General features: G+C 42.0%; 1 protein-coding gene and 1 long non-coding RNA gene across 7 annotated transcripts in view; one reads left to right on the top strand and one right to left on the bottom strand.

The window, feature by feature from the left end:
• Positions 1-25,551, top strand: part of GRIN2A (glutamate ionotropic receptor NMDA type subunit 2A) — a 432,359-nt gene that overhangs the window by 364,450 nt on the left and 42,358 nt on the right. For both annotated transcript variants that reach the window (XM_004057187.5, XM_055365257.2), the window contains exon 12: positions 22,906-23,093. In XM_004057187.5, the coding sequence (XP_004057235.4) occupies positions 22,906-23,093 (188 nt within the window). The remainder of the gene's footprint in view (positions 1-22,905; positions 23,094-25,551) is intronic.
• Positions 10,382-25,551, bottom strand: part of LOC134757488 (uncharacterized) — a 439,709-nt gene continuing 424,539 nt past the window's right edge. For 4 of the 5 annotated variants that reach the window (XR_010131492.1, XR_010131491.1, XR_010131493.1 and 1 more), the window contains 2 exons: positions 14,270-15,896; positions 10,382-13,803 (listed from right to left, as the gene is read on the bottom strand). This is a non-coding gene — a long non-coding RNA (uncharacterized lncRNA). The remainder of the gene's footprint in view (positions 13,804-14,269; positions 15,897-25,551) is intronic. The other variant, XR_010131494.1, reaches the window with a different exon arrangement.

Below are 25,551 nucleotides of genomic sequence, written 5' to 3'. Positions count from 1 at the left end.
GGAGACGTCTGTCCTACCCCTTCCTTTGCTAAAGCCCACATTGGTTTCTTTCTGCTTGCACGTGGAACTCTCTGGGAGAAAGTCTTGCTAGGAATCATTCTCGTAGGAAGCACGGAGTGTGTCCTGGATGTAGACCCAGGAATGCATGAAATCCATTTTAGAAAGGATTAAATCCAATAAAAATGATTTTATTTTAAATGACAGAGTTGTTTAATGAGGGGATTTTGATTATCCAGAAAATTAGCTCATATGGGGCATTTCAGTTGTCACAGATTCCTGCATGGAAACATGACTGTAGGTGCATTCTCCTTGCTGCTTAATAAATAACCTCCTTTTCGGCTGTTCTGCAAGCCCATTGTGAAGGCCTTGCTGCTGGCTTTTTGTCTGGTAGGGGGAGACAGAGGCCCCTCTAAAGCATCAAAGCCCGGATTTCTGCATAGAAATCCCGGTAGTTTTGGCTGTGAGCATTCTGTCCTTTCAGTCTGTGCCTTTGGAATGTCTTTGGCATCTCAGCAGGGGCTGGGAGAGCATTTATTCAGAAGTTAAGTCTATGATTTCTGAAAAACTCATTCCCACAGTGCTCATTCTGGCTTGGAATGATTTCTTTAAACTTTTGAAGTATAACAAAAATGCAGAAAATTCACAAATATTAAATATGCTGCTGTATGGCTTTGTACAAACTGATCATCCAGGTCATCACTCCCTGGAACCCCGCCCCACACCCTCTTCCAGTCAATATCTTCCACCCGCCACCTGCACTTCTAAAGCCGTAGATTCTTGGTGCCTGCTGTTTTAACATAGAAATAAAGCCACACTCTTTTCTTTTTTGTCGTCTTTGGCTCAACATTGTGTTTGCAAGATTGTTGCATGTAATTTCAGTGCTTTCATTCTCATTGCTGGAATGCACCACACATGGATGTCTCTCTCCTAATCTTGATGGACATTTGGGTAATGTCCTATTTTGGGGCTATTATGAATAATGCTTCTTTTGTTAATGAGTGAGCGCATTTCTGTTGGTATACACCGAAGACTGCATCTGCTGAGCCATAGAATATTTGTGTCTTCCACTTTCACAGATACCTGAAAAGACCAATTGTTGATGACTTTACAGTTTAGCCATGGGTTTGGGATTTTTGTTTGTTTCCATTGTGGTCTTTTAATCAACATATACTGTTGTTTTGGACAGACCATGAGCACAAATGCAGATGATAATGGTTGGAGACAGTGGTTGATGCCTAGCTGGCTTTCTCTCCCTCCATTTATTAACCAGAGCACAAAATGGGTTGTTTTCTTTCTTTTTCAATCTTTTTTTTAATATAACAGCAAAAAGGAGAGAAATGGAAACCATTCGTGGCCATAAATTGAACAAATTGGTTTCTGGAAGCCATATAATAATTATAACATCCATCTTAGAAAACTTGGGCAGATGGCAGATTCATTCTATACTCAATCTCCCATGTAGGGGATGCTTTGCATTGTTACTTTAAACTCAGAAACTAGAGCTGAATAGAGCTGAAGGAGTACAAGTCTTTTTTTTTTTTTTTTTTTTTTTTTTTTTTGAGACGGAGTTTCGCTCGTTGCTCATGCTGGAGTGCAATGGTGCAGTCTCTCCCCGCTGCAACCTCCACCTCCCAGGTTCAAACGATTCTCAACACACTCAGCTAATTTTTGTGTTTTTGTAGAGACAGGGTTTCACCATGTTGACTAGGCACATCTTGAACTTCTGAGCTCAGGTGATCCTCCTGCCTTGGCCTTCCAAAGTGCTGGGATTACAGTCATGAGCCACTGCACCCAGCCACAAGTCATTTTTTAAAAAATAATTCAATATACTCTTAGGGATGAAAGCACAGCAGTTATCATTACTGGAGATTTAATTTCATTGGAGTTAATATTTGGGGAAACCACATACACGTTTAACAGGCTCCTTGATTAATTATTTAAATTTTTTTTTTTTTTTCAGACAGGGTCTCACTCTGTCACCCAGGTTGGAGTACAGTAGTGTAATCATAGCTTATTGCAGCCTGGACTTCCCTGGGCTCAGGTAATCATCCCACCTCAGCCTCCTGAGTAGCTGGGACTACAGGCAAGCACCACCACACCTGGCTTATGTTTGTGTTTCGTGTGGAGATGAGGTTTTGCCGTGTTACCCAGGCTGATTTCAAATTCAGAAGGCTCAAGCCATTCTCCTGCCTCAGCCTCTCAAAGTGCTGGCATTACAGGAGTGAGTCACTATGCCCAGCCTAAATTAAATTTTGAATAGATAAGATATTTATATACGTCAAAAATAAAAAAGTACATAAAAAGAAAAAAACAGTGAAAAGTTTTCCCTGCACACTATTCCTCATCTAGTACCCCTCCATGGTAACCACATTTACTCTGTGTATCCTTCCAATATGTTCTTCTGAATCTTTCTACATTAATGCATAAAAAGCCATAAAGTTATTTTTTATAGAGTCATAATCTTTCATTATGCAAATATACCATATTTTATTTGGTCAGGCCTCTATTGTTGGACATTCAGGTTGTTTCCAATCTTTTGCTACTGCAAACAAAGCTGTAGTGAATATCTTTGCATTGCGTCACATTCAATGTAGAATAAATTTCTTGAAAGAGTGGGTCACAGTTGCAGTTTTAACAGATATTGCCAAATCTCCCTCCAAAGGAAATTCATACTTACCCCATCAGTGCATGAGAGAGCTTATTTCTCCAAAGTTTTGCCAATACAATGTGTAATTAATCTTTCAAAATTTTGCTAATAGGTAAAAGGTGTGCTGAGATATAAATTTGCGCTTATTTTCAGTAAATTTTGGCCATATTTATATACTTAAAAGCCATTGGCAATTCCTTTTTTACTTTTATTAATATTTCTATTGGTTTGTTGGTCTTTTTCTTATTAATTTATATATTGGACAGATGAGCCCTTTGTGATGTGATTACAAATATTTTCCCTATTTCTTTTTTAGTCTTTTGAGCTTGCTGCTTTTTTTTTTTCCATGCAGATTTTATCTTTTTTGCAGTGAAATATATCAACCATTTGCTTATGGCTGTTGAATTTTGAGACGTAATTCAAAAGTCTTTCATCATTCTTTATTACAAGATAATTACCTCGTGTTTTCTTCTTTTTTGGTTGCATTTTTTAATATTTGGAATTTTTCTTGGTGGGTGGTATGAGACATGACTTCAGCTCCTCAGATGATTATGAAAACCCGAATATGAGAATTACCACCACAGAGCTACACCAAGATCCGATCAACTTTGTGTTGATTGTGTTTTCTCAACATCCCACCACGAGACTGTGGTCTTTCAGGTGTCCACGTCACCACACTCACAGGCCTTTTCCTTCCTTTTCACATCTCCTGTTTCCTTTTTAAAATTTTCATTATGAAATATATTGCTGTTTAAGGAATAATAATAATACAATGAAATCTTCTTGTACCTACCACTGAGCCTTAAAAAACAAAAAGTCATTCTCGTCCTTTACCACAACCAGCATCTGTAGAAGGTTCCATCCCTCTGGAAGGTTGAAGAAGGTAACCTCATCTGCTCCCAAACTGCTCAGCTTTCGAACATTCCCCCAACACCCTAGAATCCAGCAAGCCTTGACTTAGAACATCCAGAGCATGTGGCTCAGCTGCTGGGTCTCACTGCTCCACCCACACGTTTCAGTAACATCTGCTGCCTAGCAAAGCCACGTGCATGCACACCAGGGTCAGTGAAATTGTGGGTTGTAATTTTCTGGGAGAGTCTTGAACACCAGACGGGCTTTGGATTACTGTCAAGTGACAGTCCCAGCTGGGTTTGAGTCTGGACTCGAGCATTAGCTAGCTGTGTCCTGGGACGAGCCATGTCACCTCTCCAAGTCACTTTCTAGTTTCCCCATCTGAGAAGTGAAATGGTTGAATTCTTTGATCTCTAAACTAGTTCATGAGATTCTTTTATCTGTGTCAAACACTTATGAAGACTCAGACAAACCACATATACAAACAACTGTCAGTTTTGCAGAAAGGATTTAGAATCATGCCCCAAAATTGGGTGCCTCCAAGCCTGGCCAATGGACCAACTGTGCCTGAATCACATGATTACCTGTCAAAATGCAGATTCCTGGGCCCAGGACAAGGCTTTCTCTCTAGCTATGGAGCCTGTGAATCTTTATTATAATAAGCATCATTCCCCGCAGCACGCCACACCACGTGATTTTGAGACACACGAATATTTGAGAACCACTGTTTCAGAAGTCCAACACACTATTCATTGTGCAACAGAGCTGAGAACTACTATTTTAAAGGAGTTGAAGAAACACATTTTATTGGGATAGGCATATACAGAGTAGACAAGCCAAATGCTTGTCTTTGGAATCCCTAATTTTTTAAAGAAAGGCATAGGCAGAGAAAAACTTGAAAGCTAAGTTTTACTGTTTATTGAAATTCATAATAAACGGAAATAAAGAAATTATCAGACAAATCAGTGAGAAAAAAGGGTTTGATGTGTAAACATCAACAGAGACGGGATTTTTCAGGCACAGATCTGTTGTGCCCTGTGGGACTCCTGTGAACCAAAGGTGGATGAGCGTCAGTGACCCCAGGTTTCTAGGCTAATGCTTCTCAAGCATAGCCTGAGTCTGAATCAGAATAGGTGCTAATAAAAAGGTAGATTGCTGAGCCCCACTGAGCCAGCTGAATCAGAATCTCTGTAAGGAGGGGTCTGAAGATCTGCATGGTTTAACAAGCTCTTCAGGTGACTCCGATATGCCCTAATCAAATTTTAAGAACATCCACTCTAGAAGAGGGAGCTGAAGCTGAAATGAGTGGAGACAGATTTAGATTTACAAATGCTCAGTCATCAGAAGCTGATGTCCTCCAAGCCATTTGGGCATGGGGGCAAAACTGCAAGCGTCGCACATATGCCAGATTTAAATTAAACAACGTCCCTAGAACTCCGAAGAGCCTAATATTTTAAGACACAGTGGGATAGTTTGTGTTTTTCTTTTAATTGATTTTCATGTACAAGTCTGGGTGTATATATTTATGGAAAAGTCCCAATTTCCTTAGAAGCCTCAGTTTTCAGCTCTCAGGATCCCCAGTCCCCTGTGCAATTTCATTCTCAGCACAATGTTAAAAAACAGGTCTCTGTTGGTTTCCTTTACATGCAGTAGTTAGAAGAATTGGAAGAGAGGATTGTCTTTTTTCCCAGTATTTTTTATTGTGATAAAATACACATAGAGTAAAATTTGCCATCTTCACATTTTTAAGTGTATAGTTCAGTGGTATTAAATGCATTCATCGTGTGGTACAACCATTACCACCATCTGTCTCCAAAGCTCTTTATCTTGTAAAACTGCACCTCTCTATCCACTAAACAAAAACTCCTCGACCCCCTTTTCCCTAGCCCCTGGCAACCACCATTCTACGTTTTGTCTTTATGATTTTGACTACTCTAAGTACCTCATCTAAGTGGAATCATACGGTATTTGTCTTTTTGTGACTAGCTTATTTCACTTACCATAATATTCATCCATGTTTTGGCATGTGCCAAAATTTTATTCCTTTTTAAGGCTAAACAGTATTTCATCGTATTCAGGTACCACATTTTGCTCATCCATTCATCTTTCAATGGACACTTGAGTTGTCTCAGCATTTTAACTATTTTGAATCATGCTTCTGTGAACGTAGATGTGTGAATATATTGTTGAGACTTTGGTTTTTTTTGTTGGTATATATGCAGAAGTGAAATAATTGGATCATATGTCAATTCTATTTTTAATTATTGAGAAACAACCATACTGTTTTCCACAGTCCCATTTGCATTCCCACCAACAGTGCACAAGGGTTCCAATTTCTCCACATCCTTGCCAATACTTGTTGTTTTCTGTTTTTCTAATAGTAGCCATCCCACTGGGTATGAGGTGGTATCTCATTGCAGTTTTGATTTGCATTTCCCTAATGATTAGTGGTATTGAGCACTTTTTACCTGCTTATTGGCAAATTGTATTTATTCTTTTGAGAGGTGGATATGCAAGTCTTTTGGCCATTTTACATTTGGGTTGTTTGGGTTTTCTTTTTTTTTTTTTTTGGTTGTTGTTAGGTTTTAAGAGTTCTCTGTATATTCTGGATATCAATCCCTTATCAGATATACAACTTGCAAATATTTTTTCCTATTCCATGGGTTACCTTTTTATATTCTAGCTATTACATTGATAGTGTCTTTTGATGCACATTTTAAAAAAATTTAGGGAGCATTGTCTTTTTACCAATAAATATTTTTCTAAAAGGCTTGAGTTGTCCTCAGTGACATGTCTGTAAAAACAAAAGAACAGTGTAGTCCCATCTCCGTGTATGTGTTTGAAATGTCTTCATAGAAAGTTTTGCATTGAAAAACAAATGAGCACTGAATTCCTATCCTAGAGCACAGGTTTGCAAAGCCTGTGGGATTTAGGAATGTACCTTTTTTTTTTTTGAAACGGAGTTTCGCTCTTGTCGCCCGGCCTGGAGTGCAATGGCACAATCTCGGCTCACCACAACCTCTGCCTTCCGGGTTCAAGTGATTCTCCTGCCTCAGCCTTCCCGAGCAGCTGGGATTACAGGTATGCACCACCATGCCCTGTCAATTTTGTATTTTTTAGTAGAGACGGGGTTTCTCCATGTTGGTCAGGCTGGACTCAAATTCCTGACATCAGGTGATCCACCTGCCTTGGCCTCCCAAATTGCTGGGACTACAGGCCTAAGCCACCGCACCCGGCCAAGAATGTACATTTTTATTAGTGCTTCTAGTGATTCAGATGTAGGTAGTCCATGTCTTTGAGAGGTTAGTTAGTTGACTATTGAGAAATGGAGTTCTGTAGTGACTAAACAGGACAAGGAAGAGGGAGGATATTTCAGAAGGAGGGTGCAGGATGGGTGGAGATGTGGCAAAATGTGAGTTTAGGTTTAGGCATATTAAGTTGGAAGTGCCTTTGGAACACCATCATCATATGTCCAGGCATCTTTGCACTTAATGTGACCTGACCATTAGTGAGCTACAGCCCTGAGCACTTCATATGCCTAATCTCAATTAATCCTCACAACACCCCTACGATCTGGGTACCATTAATATCCCTTTTAAGAGATGAAGAATGTGAAGCTCAACAATGTTAACCTAATTACCCAATAGGCTATTCAGCTAAGTAACTACATTGCAGAATTAGTAAGTATAGAAGTTAGGCTTACTTCCCCACTTGGAAATGCCACCTAGGCAGTTGGAAATATGGCGTTATGGTTCAGGGGAGAATTGAAAACTAAAGTTAGATATTACATATGTGCATATATGATAGAGTACATATCATATTAATTGATGATCTGAGAACTGATAAAATCACAGCATTATCATTTCTATCCTCAAAAGAAACTGGTTCAGGGATATTGGCATTCCCAAGGCAAAGGTAAACCAGGAGAGTATAAGGGTTGTCACTGAGGTTCAGTTGCTCTGCAGAGCAAATTTTTTCAAAGATGCCATTTGAGCAGGTTTTATTTGCTGTATTTTATCAGTCAAACAGAATCAAACACAAATGGTTCATTTCCAGCTGCTGAATTCGAAAGCGGGCATAGACATCAGGGTTCAGTGAGCTGTTCTAAATGGGGTAGCGTCATCTCCAGAGAAAATCAGATCAACAATGACCTGGTTTCTGAGATCCACCCCCACACTGCAAACAAAGCTCAAAAATAATTGCTTCCACATCATAGAGTTAGAAAGTTTTTTCCTTAATAAAAACTCAAGTAAACACAGACATCTTTTTTTTTGGGGGGGGGGGGGCGGTTCTTGGAATTATTTCCTGGTAAGCTCTATTAAAACAACGTTAAAGGATTTTCAAGGCCACCTATAAAAACTTTTTTTAAAGTAGAAAAAAATGTCTGTGGGGGGGGGGCAGGAGTTAAATAAAGTGAGATCATAATTGTTTAAACTCAGAGATGGAAAAAAAAGGTAAAAAAAACAGACTAAAAAGAAATATATCAAAATGTTATCAGAGATGCTGCTAGGTGATTGGGATGATGGACTTTACATCCTTTTACATTTAACAAATTTTCAGCAACACAGTATTACTTGCAATAGCTAGAAAAAAGTTTCTTCTGACTATAATTCCCTATTTTTTCCTGCATTTCATTCTTGTATTGTCAACGCATATATACAATTCATACACGTTGAGTCGGTGCATATGCAAATTTGTTTTGCTTTTCTCAATTAAAGTAGACAGTTCTGTTGTTTAGTTTCCACATTTAAGGACCAGGTGATAATTTCATTGAGCTAGAGGAATATTAATTAATTTAGTTTTTACTGCTTTGTGTTTTCATCATGCCTTAACTAGCACTGAAGGGTACTACAAGAAATAGTTATTTTTGAAAAGGTTGCTGATACGGTTATTACAGGACAGCTTGTGGAGAATGTCGTCTTGTAGCATCCCTCACACTTCTGTACAATGAAGAGCATTGCTTTGTTCTGTTTGAGGCACGCTTTGATCTTGTTGACGACACAATTCTTATAACAACTTATGGTTTTCTTTTTGCTTGGATTACCGCACAATTTAGAGCTTGATGCATGATTCTTCTTTCATAATTGTGGAGCCTTTGGCCTGAAAATCTGTTTACTGACTTTCCCTAAGACTGAGCTACTATTCCACTTCTGAATTCACTTAACTCCAATTGCTTTATCCGTATGTGTAAACCTTATTCTATTACAGTGAGTGTGAGCTACCTGAATTGCTTTGGACACAAAGCAATTCTTTGTTTTTTTAATTGTTTTATTGTTTGTTTTTATTTATTTTATTGTTTATTTCTTTTTTCTTTCTTTCTTTTTTGTTTTTGTTTTGAGACAGAGTCTCGCTCTGTCACCCAGACTGGAGTGCAGTGGTATTAGCTCAGTGCAACCTCCATCTCCGAGGTTTAAGTGATTCTCATGCTGCAGCCTCCCAAGTAGTGGGATTACAGGGGTGCACCACCACACCTGGTTAATTTTTGTATTTTTAGGAGAGATGGGGTTTCGCCATGTTGGCCAGGCTGGTCTTGAACTCCTGGCCTCAGGTGATCCTCCCACCTCGGCCTCCCAAAGTGCTGGGATTACAGGCATGAGTTACCGTGACCGGCCTAAGTGAGGCATTTCTAACTAACAGATTCCATTTATTGGGAGCTTACCTGAGTGCCAGGTACTGTGTTAAATGCTTTGCCTCCATTATCTAATTTAAACATCATGACAAACCTATATGACAGTGACCATCAGGATTTTCATCCACCTTTGAGGAAACAGGCATTGAGAGATTAAGCAGCATGTCTGGGATCAATCTTATGCCAGAGCCCATGCTTTGAGTCACAATGTAAATAAAATAAAAAATATGACTGTTCTCATAATATTCCACAATTAAGGCCGTTTCTAATTGCCCACCATTATGCAAAACCTAGTACCAATTTCGTCATATTTTTACTTCAAAAGTTCTCTTTTTTTCTTTAAAATCTTTACTACTGTTTCAAAAGGGACAATGTTTCTTCTTCCATTGAGATGAGGAAAATAAATGAATGTGTGGAGCAAGAGGGTGGAGGAAATGAATTTCTTCTATTCGAGCCAAGCCACAGGAAGCACATGGTCAGAAAATTCCTCCTGGGGAAGAACTGTGAAGAAGCAGGAACTCCCTGGCAGGTTCTATATCCTTAGGGATCACCTCGTTTGTTTTTGTTTGTTTGTTTTTTGAGACAGAGCCTCACTCTGTCACCAGGGCTGGAGTGCAGTCACGAGATCTTGGCTAACTGCAACCTCCATCTGCAGGGTTCAAGTGATTCTTGTGCCTCAGCATCCCGAGTACTGGGACCACAAATGTGCACCACCATGTCTGGCTAATTTTTGCACTTTTAGTAGAGACAGGGTTTTGCCACGTTGTACCAGGCTGGTCTCAAACTCCTGACCTCAAGTGATCCGCCTGTCTTGGCCTCCCAAAGTGTTGGAATTACAGGCATGAGCCACCACACCTGGCCCACCTCTTGTTATTGCTTGCTGAACTCACATGGGAACTTCAAACGTGACCTCATTTCCTCCTGATTCAACTCTGCCAGATAATCATTTTCTCCATTTTATAGAGGACACTGAAGTTCAGGCAGAAGCCACAGTTCGTCTGAAGGTTAACATCTAGTGAGTAGCAAGTGCCAGCATTCAGTTGAAGACCCAACATCTTTTCTGACCCATGATGTTGTGCTAACCCTCTGCTTGTCCTGAGAAGGGAACAGCTCTGGCAAGGGTTGTACCTATCTGTTACAAGGTCGTGGGGTTAGGAGATGGGAAGTTGCTCTCACCCATGAAGCATCACAGGTTTGGAATAGCTCAGCTTCCTTTCTCCCCACAGTAAAATTATAAACACATCTCCACTGACCCAGGTGCTAAAAAGGTCATGGTGTTAATGTATCAGCCCTGTGTGTTCTCTTGCTGCAGGGAGAAGTGAGTTTTCCTGGCACTGGGCTCACTCAGACCATGGAAAGCCTCTAACACAGGTTAGGAGACACTGTTTACACCCCATGGAAAGTGCACGGGGCCAACCCCAGACAGCTGCCTCTCCCAAAGCAAGCCCCGCCTCCTTCCTCCCATAGAGAAACGCAGGTGGAGGAGTGATAGGAACTCAGGTACTGCACCTTCAGGTGTCCCCAGTGAAGTAGTTTCCTAGAGTGGCCATAACAAATAACAAGCATGGTGGGTTGCAACAACAGAATTTTATTCTCTCAGTTCTGGGGGCCAGAGTCCAAAATCAAGGTGTTAGCAGGGCCTTGCTCCCTCTGAAGGCTCTAAGCGAGGGCCATTCTTCGCGTCCTCCAGTTTCTGGTGCCTCCAGGTGTTTCTTGGCTTGTGGCTGCATCTCTGCAATCTCTGCCTCCATCTCCAGGTGACCTTCTTCCCTTGGTATGTCTCCTCTTCTTCTAAGGACTCCAGCCGTTGGAGTTAGGACCCACCCTAAATCCAGGATGACTTTATCTCAAGATCCTTAAACAATTATATCTGCAAAGACATGATTTTCAAATAAGGGCATACTCTGATGTCCCAGGTGGACATGAATTTGGAGGTATACTCACCTAGGCTGTAGTGTGGTTTTCCCAACATCACCTCCTGATAGGTATCCGACATCAGTGCTGCCAGTGGAGGCTGTCCTCAGGTGTCTTGGGGACCAGGGGAAGAGGCCATGCTGCCCAGTACTTTATCTGGGTGTGCTGTGGGGAGTGGTGGTGTTTTCCACAGGGATGCACAGCACACAGGTATGCAAAGTGGATTCTTGCGTGTGAACTCCCACCATCAGGTGGTAATTGTGCTGGCCGATTTCCCATACCTTCCCTATCCCCTGCCTCCTGGTCTCAGTTGTTTAGGTAGCCCTCACTCCATGCCAGGAAGTTTTTCTTTTTGAGACAGAGTCTGGTTCATTCACCCAGGCTGGAGTGCAACGGCGCAATCTCGGCCCACTGCAATCTCTACCTCCCAGGATCAAGTGATTCTCCTGCCTCAGCCTCCAGAGTAGCTGGGATTACAGGTGTGTGCCACCATGCCCAGCTAATTTTTGTATTTTTAGTAGAGATGGGGTTTCGCCATCTTGGCCAGACTGGTCTCGAACTCCCGACCTCAGGGGATCCACCCTCCTCAGCCTCCCAAAGTGTTGGGATTACCGGCATGAGCCACCACACCCAGCCCCAGCAGCTTTTATGAGTGCATTACCTATAACTCTTCGTTTAATCTTCACAGCTTCTCTGGGAGGTTGGCATGCCCAGCATCTCCACTATACAGACAGCTTAAGTCATGACGCAGGCACAGTGCTGGTAAGCTTCAGAGCTGGGATTTGAACTGGCTCTAGGAGCTATGCCCTTAACCATTATGCTATATTGCTTCTCATTAAAAAATGTATCCTCATTGTAAAAAAAAAAATGAAAATATAGATAAGGAAGCATTCCTTTGGCTTGGCATCTCAATGCCAATCTGTTGTCTGTTTGATGTACGTTCCATTTCTCCAAGACTTTTATTATATGCATTTGCATATGTGTTTTTCTGAGACAGAGTCTTGCTCTCTTGCCCAGGCTGGAGTGCAGTGGTACGATCTAGGCTCACTGCAACCTCTGGCTCCCAGGTTCAAGTGATTCTCCTGCCTCAGCCACCAGAGTAGCTGGGTTTACAGGCTACTACAGGGGTGCGCCATGATGCCCAGCTGATTTTTGTATTTTTAATAGAGATGGGGTTTCACCATGTTGCCCAGGCTGATCTCAAACTCCTAACCTTCAGTAATCCACCCACTTCGGCCTCCCAAAGTGCTGGGATTACAGGAGTGAGCCACCGTGCCCGGTCTGCATTTGTATATATTAATACGTCCACACAGAATAAAATTTTATTCTGTGGAATGCTATCAAACTCTATGCAGTATGTCACAGTTTGGTTTTCAGTGAACGATATGTTTTGGAGAGCTTTCCATTTTTTGCCTTCATTCTCTTTGACTGCTGGAAAGAATTCTATGATATGCATGCATCAGAGTATTTTTAAGCATTTTCTTCTCACTAGACTGTTTTTGGGGGGGTGGGATGAGGGCTATCAGTCATATGGCTGTGTTAAGGATCATTGGGGAGTCCTCTGTGTACCTCTACAAGTGGTTTTCTAGGAATGAAACCAGGACATAGAATTTCTGGGTGTAAGTATTTATATTTTCTTGAAGCCTTCAAACTTACATAGTCGATTTATTTGATTTGCTTATTTTTATATTTTCTGAGTGGCCTCTTGGTGCAGAGAGCGGATTTTGGGGTAAGAAACGCCTACTTTAATATTCTGTCTCTAATACCAGCTGTGTGACCTTTGGCAAATTAAATAACCTCTCTCAGCCTGTTTCCCACATGTGTAAAATCCTATTTCCTGGAATTCCTCTGAGAAATAACCAAGTTGACTTATGGAAAGTACCCTGCATTCTATCTAACACATAATAGCATTTTCACAAATCTCGATGTTTTTCGGAATCTCTCTTTCACTCTCATGTTTTCTGGCCCCTGAGAGTCCCTGTCTTTCAGTCCTCCTGTGTGACAATTCCGCGATGTCGTCACTACTAACAGTATGATGGGGTGCTTAAAGGATAAGCATCCGGGATTCAAATTCCCACTCCAGTGACATCCAGTGTTGGGACCTCGGACAAGTTATTAACATCTTAGACTCCAGTTTTCCACTTTTATAAAATTATACTAATTGTGCTGCCTTCACTTAGAAATGCACTGTAAAGATTAAATGAGATATTCAGGCAAAGAGTGCAACTTCCAGCACATAGTAAATGTTCAAGAAAAGTCTGAACAAAGAAAACCTTTTTGAGCCATCTTTCTAATATTATAAAAATGCTATGCTTCGTGAAATCTGCAGCAGAATGGTTAGCTCTGACCTCAACCCTTGAAAAGTACAATCTAAGAAGCTCTATAAAGAGTAACATTCCAGAAAGAACCAATACTGTTCATATGTCAGAGCATGAGTTGTGGTGAAGAAAATACAGCATTGCATAGTGCTTTGCAATTCACCAAACAAATTTATGGCTGTGACTTCATTCAACCAGTGCATAAACATAGGAGACAGATTATGTTTTCCTTCCTGTCAGATGGGGAAATCAAGGCTTAGAGAAATATTTAGACTTTCCCAACTTTCACAAAGTATGCAGAGCCAGTTCTCTGACCCTGCATCCCAGCTGAGGCCTTGCACTGGGGGAGCCCGGCAATGGTGTCCTGAAGGCACACTGCTTTGGTGAGTGACAGACCGGTCTGGAAACATTGGGCAGAGATCTCTGGGCCTCAGTGTCCTCATCTGAAAAATGAAGAGACTGGATTACGTACTGTCTCAACTCCTTGGGTATAGTCAGTTTGGGTCCAACGTTACATTTAACAGAAACAAAGTACTTACAGCTAGATGGATTTGGACAATCATTTCAATCCTTCCCTATCTTTGAAATTAGCAGTCAATAGACAAAGTGGGTACATTCATCTCTTGGGTATTCTTTATCTTTCTCTCTCTCTCTGTCTCTCTCTGTCTCTCTTTCTCTCTGTCTCTCCTCTCTCTCCCTCCCTCTCTCCCTCCCCCTGTCCCTCCCCCTCTCCCTCCCCCGTCCCTCCCCCTCTCCCTCCCTCTCCCCCTCCCCCCTCCCTCTCCCCCCCCTTTCTCCCCCTCTCCCTCTCCATCTCCCTCTCTCTCTATTAGTCCATTTTCACACTGCTGATAAAGACATACCTGAGAGTGGATAATTTATAAGGAAAAAGATATTTAATGGACTCACAGTTCCATGTGGCTGGGGAGGCCTCACAATCATGGTGGAAGGTGAAAGGCATGTCTTACATGGTGGCAGGCAAGAGAGAATGAGAACCAAGTAAAAGGGGAAAACTCTTCTAAAACAATCATATCTCATGAGACTTATTCACTACCACAAGAACCTTATGGGGTAAACTGCCCCCATGATTCATTTATCCCCCACTGGGTCCCTCCCACAACAGGTGGGAATTATGAGAGCTACAATTCAAGATGAGATTTGGGTGGGCACACAGACAAACCATATCACTGTCCTTCTCACTCCTTCCCCGTTACCTTCTTCTATCCTCTTTTTCTCTCTTTCTTTCCCCCCTTTTTTCTCTTAGTTTCTTGCAATTAATATATCTCACTTTTTATTCTCTCCCTCTCTGTACCTTACTACCATCCCTTTCTCCTTCTCTGTTTCTCTTCCTCACTTTCTCTTTCTCATCTTTTTTCTCTCTTTCTGTCTCTGTCTTCGTGTTTTGCTTGGTACCTCCTTGCATCTGGATCTCTTCCTCCTCCCTAGTTCTCTTCCTCTCTTCTATCCTCTCCCCTTCTCTGCTTCTCTCTGCCTCTGTCTTACAAAATCACTCAGGATTTATTATCAGCTAAAAAAAATAAATATTAACCATCTATCTTTTTTGCCCAATTCACAGTGAATATTATTGGTAAAAAATAAACCACACAAAATAAACTGACAAGAGCTGAAAGCACACAGGGTGAAATTTGGTATTGACTAAAAATCCATAGATGACTCAAATCTTCTTAGCTAATTTTGGATCTCTGTACAATTTTGACCCAGGAGAAATGGACTTAGTGGAAATAATAACCGCAAAACAAAACTCAAAATGGCAGAAGTTATAAATTAGTAAAATTTGTTGTGGTCCAAATCCTGATCGATGAAGCAAATATTTATAAAATTTAAACACAAAAGAATTGACCCCAGTAAAAATGTTTCCAAAAAAATTAGAAACAATTTAACTATGCTATGCAAGACATCGATCCAGTAATTAAATTAGCTTAAGGGAGTTTGCTCTGAAAAATGCTTCCTTTGTGAAAATTCATCAATGTTGGTACAACTCTGACTTTAGAGTTTGTATTCACAAACGCAGAATCAAAATGTGATTCTAGGCCATTTTCCCAAAGCCAATTTTAGACCATTCTGTGCTGATGGCAGGTAGTCCCTGTATAGGTTGAGTGTCTCTTGCCCAAGTAAACAATTTCAAAGGTTGTCATGCCTCAGTGGTGCCATTTCTGGGGATCATGAATGCCCTTCCCCGATGGGTACCCGGTGGTGATCCACACCTCCACTGCTTCTCTGCATAATGATACCACCACTGCTAGACAATCTCCTAAATCCCACCAGCATCTGCAATTACAAGCAAAACACCTTCATTTCCATTTTAATCCATCCAACAGCCTGCCCTGTAATAAGATATTATTTCCCATCTTACAGATGAGAATACTGAAGCTCAGAGAGGTCCCATGACCGGGCTTCACTCATGGAGCTGGTGAAGATAAATCTGAATTGTGTTCCCTGTTCCACAGTTGCCCAAACATGCCAACTGACCTCAAGTGCTAATGTGTTCCTCTTCCTGGCAAGGGTTTGGTTTGATCTGAAAAAAATACATTCAGTTATCATCAAAGAGATGTTTTAATTTTCAGTAACACACCCACACACTCATCTGCACATGCTGGTTTCATTAATTCATCAAGACAAGCAGTGTCTTGTTAAAGGCTTCTTGAATGTTAATGAATGAATAATTAACTTTAACTATATAATTAGCCTTTAAATGTGCTGAGACCCCCAGAGAGCATCTGCAAACATGCATAAGAAGATGATGAGCTAAAACCGGAAACTTTTGATTAGGAAACGTCAAGCCGCTTGATAATACAAGTTCCCATTCCTAATGTGTCCATGCCTGTACTGTGGGGTATGGTCCTCCCCAGGGTAGGGACAATTAGATTTGCCAGTAAACAGTCTTGGGGCTAGGATTGGACTTTCAAGGCCATTGTGCAGGTATAAGAGAGACCCACTGACTAAAGGAATGGGGTCAGATCTACACACTTGTGAAAGCTGTAGCAGCTCTTGAGAGCTGTCAATAAGGATGGCAGGAAACCACTAGGTTAAAGTAGCATGGGGCACATGTGACATCCGTCCTTACCTTGCTTCTTTGCTAATTTACAGAGAGGAGGTCTTATTTCCCCCTCTCGTTCTGAATTACTGTCATTTCTAATCATTTGTGCTCCTTGAGGACTGCCGGTGATGGAGAAGGTAATGGCACCCGCACAGCCACTAAGATGCCTGGCAGGGGGTGAGCCTGTCATGTAGCCAGCACAGCATGGCATTCTTTTGAGCTCCAGCACTGCTCCAGCCCTCATGGTGTGAAGCCAAGGTGTCTTTGGTCTGTCACAGACATTGGAGAAGAGGGATCGCTCCTCTCCAACATCTTCTATAGGGAGTGGAGGCAGAAAGGTGGCATGGACCCCAGTGTGTCAGATGGTGTCTCTGTCCTCATCACAGGCAACATCCCACAGTTCTCAGACCTGACCTCTGAACGTCCTCCTGCCCAGTGGGAGAAACACAACCCTGGTACCTGGGTAGGAACTGAGAATGTGGCACAAAGACAATTTCCTCTTGAAAAAAGGAAGAGAACATGCACCAAGCAGAGAAGAGTAAATGGGTTCCCTTAGCTGTGTGTTCTTAACTGGGCTTTCAGTTGGATGCTCTTGGTTCTAAGGAACCAGCCCCTCAGTGGTGTTCCAAGCCAGTGCTGCCAATACCAGGCTACAGCCTAACACGTCACTCTGAGTCCAGCAGTCGCAGCTCAACCCCTCCAAATGCCATCGGTCTACATCAGACCAATACTCTGACAATGTCTACTGTGGAAATTAAGCACTTGAAATATGGCGGGCTTCCGTTTCAGGTGGCCTTTTTTCTCTTTCTTACCCTCCATCTTCAACAAGAAGCTATGGCCACCTATACCTACATGTCTTCTGATGGACTGGAGTAGACTATGTTAGGGGCAAGAGTTTTCTATGGAGGTAACTGCAGCCCCTTAGATGACTCTGTGGCTGTTGGGAACGAGATAGATGAAGTGGAACAACCCACCACGACTATTGAAACTCCGGCCGCTCTGGCCCTATCCTTGCCTCTTCTGTCAAAACATTTGGCTTATTTATAGCTAAAACCCCCAATCTGAATTTTCTAAGTAATAGAGCTGCCTCTATTTACTCTACAAGTCTTATGGATAGCATGGCTTGGTCACAGTGGTTATGTCAGTGGTCTTTGGTGTCAGACTGCACAGGTTCCAATGCCACTTTTGACACGTATGGGCTGGGTGGTAGTGCTGAGTCACTTTACTGCTCAATGCCTCAGTTTCTCCATCTGACAATGGGGATGGCAGTAGTATGCCCATCCCTGCACAAGGAGAACGACCAAAAAATATAATAATGCATATAAAGTATGCAGAACTGGATTTCTCCTATAGGATCCATAAAATTGGTGAGCCCCTTTGGCATAAAATCTGAATTTGATTGAATGCATTTATGTGTTTTGAGCATTTGTTATGTTCTGAGCATTGCACACATACTTTACTTATATAATAACACTTTATTCCCAACAGCCCTCTAAGGGCAAATATTGTTGGCTCCACTTTTCTTTCTTTTTTTTTTTTTTGAGATGGAGTTTTGCTCTTGTTGCCCAGGCTGGAGTGCAGGAGTGCAGTGGTGCAATCTCGGCTCACTGCAACTTCTGCCTCCCGGGTTCAATAGATTCGCCTGCCTCAGCCTCCCGAGTAGCTGGAATTATAGTCACGTGCCACCATGCCCAGCTATTTTTTTTGTAATTTTAGTAGAGACGGGGTTTCTCCATGTTGGTCAAACTGGTCTCAAACTCCCGACCTCAGGTGATCCGCCCACCTCGGCCTCCCAAAGTGCTGGGACTTTAGGCGCTAGCCACTGTGCCCAGCAAGTTGGCTCCATTTTTCATAGGGAAAACTGAGCCTGAGAAATACAGTTGCTTTGCCCAAAGTCCCTGTTGACAAATCTCAGAGATTTAGGGGATTTTTTTTCTTTTTAACAACAGGAACAATTATTTTTTCCAATAGAAAACGGATCAAAAGTAGACTTTTTGGGTCAGAGCAAAAAGGGAGACCCAGAGTCCTGCTCCCTAAGCCTTCCCCTTGCTTGCCACGGAACAGCTAGGGCTGTGCCGCAATAGCCCATAGGCACGTGGGACCCCCTACATTACAATCTAAATTAATGAAATTAAATGAAATTTACAACTCATTTGCACTAAACATATTTCAAGTGCTCAATATCCATAGTAGATGGTGTCAGAGCATTTCCAGCATTGCAGAAAGTTCTATTGGACAGTGTTGTCCTAGAGGGTTTTATAATATAAAGTCTGGAAATATCACCAACAAGCCCCAGGCTGCCTTAGGCTTTCTGAACCTTGTCTGCTCATAGACAGAATAGAAAAATAATAACAATAATAATATCTTGCTACTGGACAGTTGTGAGGCCTCAGTGGGATGATGTCTGTGAAATGCTAAGTATTATTTTATAAAACATCTTGCAGACAATGGCCATCTCTTTTTTTAAAAGTGATTATTAGTGATTCCATTTGTTATTATTTTAATTCATAGTTTGTTCCTGCATCAGTTTGCTCAGGATAATGGTGTGCAGCTCCATTCATGTCTCTGCAAAGGACATGATGTTGTTCTTTGTTATGGCTGCATAGTATTCCATGGTGTATATGTACCACATTTTCTTTATGTAGCCTGTCACTGGTGGGTTTGATTTAGGTTGATGCTGTGTCTTTGCTATTGTGAATAGTGCTGCAGTGAACATATGTGTGCCTGTGTGTTTATAATAGAATGATTTACATTCCTTTGGGTGTATACCCAGTATAGGTCTTTAAGGAATCGCCACACTGCTTTCCACAATGGTTGCACTAATCTACACTCCCACCAACAGTGTATAATCTTTTCTTTTTCTTCACAACCTTGCCAGCATCTGTTATTTTTTGACTTTTTAATAATAGCCCATTCTGACTGGTGTGAGATGGTATCTCAGACAATGACCATCTCTCTGGGAGGGGACTGTGTATGCCCCAGGATATTTTTAAACATGCAGTTGTCTGTAGCCCATTGTGTGTAGGCCCCAGCTCTCTAGAATCTAGAAACCAGTTCATGTGGCCCTACAGTTTCCTTTCTGTGTTGTAATCACTTCAGTTCTGACATGGCCCTAAGATGACAGTCAGGCCATGGAGGGCTGCCCCAATTGTGTGCCTCCATGGCCAGACCCCTCTGACAGCATGACCACCAGCCCACCCCAGTCATGCCAATGTGTAACTGCTTTGGTCAGAGTCAACCACATCTTTTGCAGCTGTCCTGCCTCTGACTTTTCAGCATTGTGCTTTTACAAACTTTGTTCCTAAAGAAAACTTCCTTTATTCCTTGTACTCATATGTCTGTTTGTTGCTCAGCTCAAAAAGGCCTGTCATGAAATATGGTACTGATTTGAAGATGTCTATGCTTGTCCATAAAATACCAACTTAAACTGCTTCTGGACAACTCTTATGTGGTTGCTAGGTACGTGTTTAGATTTCCAACCTAGCAGCACCTCAGTGCACAGTGGCTTAGCAGGATGGGAGAAGGTTTCACCCTATGAATTCCAACAGAGGGCCCTAATGTTTGAATGTGCCCATGTGTATGTGTGTATATGTTTATTTTTTGAGGAATGGAGAGACGAGAGTTGGGTGGTACTTAGAAAGTCTAAATAAAACCAAGGTTCTATATCTCCATGGCAACATGGATACGGGAAGTATTGACGTTGCAAGTATCTCAGCTTTATCAAGAGACCAACACCTTCCACGGCCCTAAGTCCTTAGGATACATGTGTTATCCAGAGTTTCAATTTCCCTATGGATAGCCACAGAATGTGACTTTTGGCTCACACAATCTTAGAATACCACAGCTGAACAAGTGTCTCAGCAAGACCACAATGAACACCACCTCTCACAGAGGAGAAACCAGAAATCCAAAAGGAGAAAGTGACTTTCCTGAGGTTACACCATCATCCTAGCCTAGACTAGAACTCAGGTTCCTTTTACCTACTACTCCAGTGTTCCTGTTACACACCCTACTCCCATTATACACAAGTTACTTTTGACCTTGTATAACTCTCCATCCCATATTTCTGCAGGTCTCACTATCGCTGGCTGTTCCTCTTGACTTGCTGTCATCAAGCCAAGCTCTAGGTTGCTCTAGGTTACATATGACAGCTCTAGGTTACCATCGCTGTTGCCAATCAGTGCCCAGTTCTCTTCTGTTGCTGCTTGATCTGATTCCCTTTAATACTCTCAGAGCCTGAAACCAAGTATCTGATACCCCTACCTTGAGATCAAAGCTTCAGAGTGTTTCTGTGGATAAGACAAGTCCTACAGTTTTGCGCCACCTCAAACCATTATAGAAACAAAAAAAATTAAAATGAAGAACACGGCTGTAAACCTGCCAAATAGTTTTGTTCCCATAGGGAGTCCTTCGGCAGCTGTCTCTGAAAAGATGCAGTGTTTCACATCCTCTCTTTGCCATTTTTATTTTTTTGCTTCACTGTTTTATGTTTTCTTGTTAAAGAAAGGCAATAAAGTTGAGAAAGTGTCATGAAGTTGAGTCATCTCCGATTTAGTTTTCTTACCCATTTTAGAGTTGAGACATTCATCCCTGCATTCCACAGTGATCATTTCAGCCTCGTTAAAGAACTTTAACATTTGGAAACAATATCCAGGACTACTGATAGGGACCTAATCATAATTAGCACCTGTGATCCCAGCACTTTGGGAAGCCGAGGTGGGTGGATCACTTGAGGCCAGGAGTTCAAGACCAGCCTGACCAACCTGGTGAAAACCTGTCTCTACTAAAAATATAAAAATTAGCCGGGAGCGGTGGCAGGCACCTGTAATCCCAGCTATTTGGGAGGCTGAGGCACGAGAATCACTTGAACCTGGGAGGTGGAGGTTGCAGTGAGCTGAGATCGCACCATTGCACTCCAGTCTGGGCAATGGAGTGAGACTCCATCTGAATAATTAATAATAATAATAATAATAATAATAATAATAATATTTAGGCACAGTTGTGCCCTTGGAGAGATTACCTGATGCTTATTTTCTGGGGTAGGCATAGGATTTCTAAGGAAATGATAACATTCCACATTTTGAACTGCATGGTGATTTCAAGGATATATACATATGTAAAAATTCATCAAGCATTTTATTACACATACGTTATACCTCAATAAAAATAAGTGTATCAAAAAAGAATTTAAAAGTGCTATGTGTATTGACATGGAAATACATTCACTAGGTATGGAATGAGAGAAGAAAGCAATTTGTGAAATAGTTTGTGTGGCATAATAACATTTTCGGGATTAAAACAAGGGTTGGCAAACTACAGCCCGTGGACCCAACTGTTTTCCTAAATAACATTTTATCGGAACACAGCAAAGTTCGTTTGTTTACACATTCTCTATGGCTGCTTTGGCGCTATGTCTTGGTTTCCTAGGGCAGCCATAACAAAGGAATGCAACCTGAGTGGCTTAAACAACAGAAATGACTGTCTCGCAGCTCTGGAGGCTAGATGTCCAAGATCAGGGCATCTGCAGGACCACGCTTCCACCGAAGGCTCCAGGGAGGGATCTGTTCCAGGCCTCTCTCCTGGCTTCTGGTAGTTCCTTGGCTTGCAGCAGCATAACTCCAGTCTTCATATGGCGTTCTCCCTGTGTGCATGTCTGTGTTCAGATTTCTCCTTTTAATAAGGACGGCAGCCACAGTGGATTAGGGGTTCACCCTACTTCTGTATGAATGTTAGGGGTGGACACAGTGCAGCCCATAACACCCTACAACAGCAGAGTTTAATAGCTGCAACAGAGACGGTATGTCCCACAAAGCCTCAACTATTTATTATCTTGTCTTTATAGAAGAAAGTTTGCCAATCTCTGTGTATGCGTGTTTGTGCATACTCACTAAAACATTTGGAAGGCTGTTCACTAACATGTTAACAAAGGTTGAATCTGAGTTATAGAATTATAGGTAGCTTTAATTTTAATTGTATTTTTAATACTTTTCTATATGATTTGGATTTTTAAAAATTCTGCAATAATTTCTGTATGATAAATAAGCAGCACACGTATTACTTTTGGGAGGAAAAAATATTCCTATTTAGTTCCTTTCCCCTTCATACACACTACCACCAAATTCTTCTGCCCCTTAGTGGTTTATTTTGTTCTGATGCAAACCTTTCTAAATAGGGCACTGTTCTCCACCACTGGGAGTGTTAAGGACAAACACTTAGCAAACCAGCAAACTCAACTGTTTACTCACTTGGGTATATGGATCCTTCATGTCTTTATTTAGCTGCCTCTTGTAAGTTGGAGAGAAAAGGTTCTGGCTTTTATCTCCTCATTAAAAATAGATCCTTTTATGACGAGGGGATGGAGAGGCCATGAGTCATCATCACCAGCATGAAAGAAAGTGTGTGATGCTTTCAGGATCAGGCCTCAGGAGCTGGACCCCGAGGTGGTACCTGGCCACCCCTATGACCCCCTGGTTTCTTGTCATTTCAGGAAGCTGGACGCTTTCATCTACGATGCCGCAGTCTTGAATTACAAGGCTGGGAGGGATGAAGGCTGCAAGCTGGTGACCATCGGGAGTGGGTACATCTTTGCCACCACCGGTTATGGAATTGCCCTTCAGAAAGGCTCTCCTTGGAAGAGGCAGATCGACCTGGCCTTGCTTCAGTTTGTGGGTGATGGTAAGACCCCGGGTGACCCCTTTCTTTAGGGGGACTTGAGACCCTCACACTCGCTTTGTTTGCTTCTGGGCTTCCCAGTGGATCTTTGCATGATGAGTTCGCTCCCTAAAAATATTTACTGAGTTCCTGTCACATGAAACCATGGTTCTTTAGGTTGCTTATAATGGAAAGCAATTCTAGATAACTAAATTTAACAAACAAAAGTATTCTAAGGATACAGTCTCTCTCAGGGGATTTAGGAAAGAGTTAAATAGGTTTAGAAAAAGACAAGAGCCAGGACAGTCCTGGTGCCTTAAGTGGGAATTTATAGGTCTTCTGTCTAGGGCAGTGGTTCTCAAAGGGTGAAGGGCAATTTTGTCCCCCAGGTGACATTTGGCAATGCCTGGAGACACATTCAGTGATCACGGCTGGGAATCTGCTTGCTGATCTAATGGGTAGAGGCCAGGGCCAGAAGATGCAGGAAAACACCTTACAGGGTCCAGGACAGCCCCCTACATCACAAAACACAAAATTATCCAACCTCACATGTTGGTAGGCTGTGGTTGAGAAACGCTGCTGTACAAAATTACATAACTAGGCTGTAATCAGTCCCAATTTCACTCCAGAGAAAGGATTTCTGATGCATTTTGAGGTCAAAGACTCTTTCCTAGACTTATCAGGCATGACTCACGGTGGAGTCATGTTGTACCAACATGGCAACTCATGTTCTTATCCCGTGGAGCAATGAAGGAAAGGCAATCTCTATTGCAGTCTAATGAGACTGTGGCATTTATAGAACTGTAAAGCCGCTTGGGCCAGCTGTGTCACCAGAAGCATTTCCTCCTGTCTGCCCTTTCTACTTCATAGCTGGTGATCTCACTATAGCCCGGGGTTTCCTGGTATGGCCTCTAGAGGCTGGCCGTGGCTTGGAATGGCAGGTTGGTTTCCTTTCAAATGCTAACACTGAGGAAACAGGAAAAGCAAAGTCAGCTCAGATAGCAGGTTAACACCAAAAATGAGCTCGGTATGAGGAGGATAGAAAGGCTCAAGCCAGAGGGCAGAAGCCCCGTTCAAATAGTGGAGGCTATATTCAGAGATGATTACAGAATGTGTTATGCCAGGCTACAGGTCGGAGAGAAAAATCTAGTTACCACTACAGTGAAATGCAATATCAAAACAGGCAGAGGTTAGCTAGTGCATAGGGTTGGTGTGGATTCGAATGAAGTGCACAATTACTTGTGGCTTCTTATCTTCTTTCTATTCACAGAGTTAAATCCTAGATTCTCACAGTGCCATCAGGCATTCTAAATGTGTTTTATATTTAACTCCCAAATGAGAACATGTGAGTCTTTGAATTCTCCATAGGGCATTTGTACCTTCCTCAGATCACTGGCCATGTTCTCTGCTGTGTAATAATGATTTATGGCTGTGTTGGTCAGCTTTTTGCTGTGAGATCTTAGAGGCGTACAACAGTAAGCATTTATTTTCCTCATGGTAGTGCAGGTTGAGTGGAGAAGCTCTGCCTGGGGTGGGGATAGTGCCTCTGCTTCCTGCCACAAGTGTACGAATCAGTGGTGTGGTCTCTGCTCCACACGTGTTTCTGCTGTGTCTCAGGCTGAAAAGGTAGCAGCTACCTGGGGAAGCTCTTTTCCTGGCCATGGCAGAAGCACAGAAAGGAACGCCTAGCTGCACATGCACATTTCAAGCCACTGCTTGGTCACGTTCATGCCTGCTAACATCCTTCTGTCCAAAGCAAGTCAGGTGGCCAAGTTCATGGTCAAGGGATTGCAGGTATACTCTGCCTTTCATGAGATAGGTCTTGAAGTTTTATGGCAAAAGTGTGGACACTGAGAGTACGCTGAAGACTTGAGGCCAAATGTTTTGCCTTTCATAGGGGTGGATAATCACCCTTACAGGGGATGAACTATTCAGCAAACAGGAGTCTTATTTCCAGCATTACAGCAAAACACTGAACATCACAGGTAAATTGGTCAATAAAGGTTTGAATGAATAAATACATGTATGGATGAATGGTTGATGTTAAGATGTATTTCATTTGGCAGGAAACTTTTAAATGTGATAGGTAACTGTCAAATAAGTGAGTTCTAACTCTAGCCCCACCCACCATTGGTGTCACTCTCGAAGCATCTATTATAAAACAGCTAACATATTTAGGGACTTGGGTATGTCAATCATCATACTGGAGGCATTACATATGTTCCTCAATGTAATCTTCATAACCGTATGAGGTTAAATGTTGCTTATTCCCACTTTACAGAGGAGGAAATTGAATCTCAGAGGGCAAATCCCCTAGCCAGTAAGTGGCAAAGCTTCTACTTCAGGGACCTTACTCTGGAAGGGGGCCAATTAGGGAAGACTGTTGTTACATTTAATTCTCTAAGTTATCTATCAAAGATGACTAAACTCTTGAGATGTATAAATCCTTCAGGAAGGAGTAATTTAGTGTACATCTGAACTA

This window comes from Gorilla gorilla, chromosome 18, assembly GCF_029281585.2.
Source record: "Gorilla gorilla gorilla isolate KB3781 chromosome 18, NHGRI_mGorGor1-v2.1_pri, whole genome shotgun sequence".
In the NCBI taxonomy this organism is placed as follows: Eukaryota; Metazoa; Chordata; class Mammalia; order Primates; family Hominidae; genus Gorilla; species Gorilla gorilla.
This window is presented reverse-complemented; position numbering and strand designations above follow the sequence as displayed.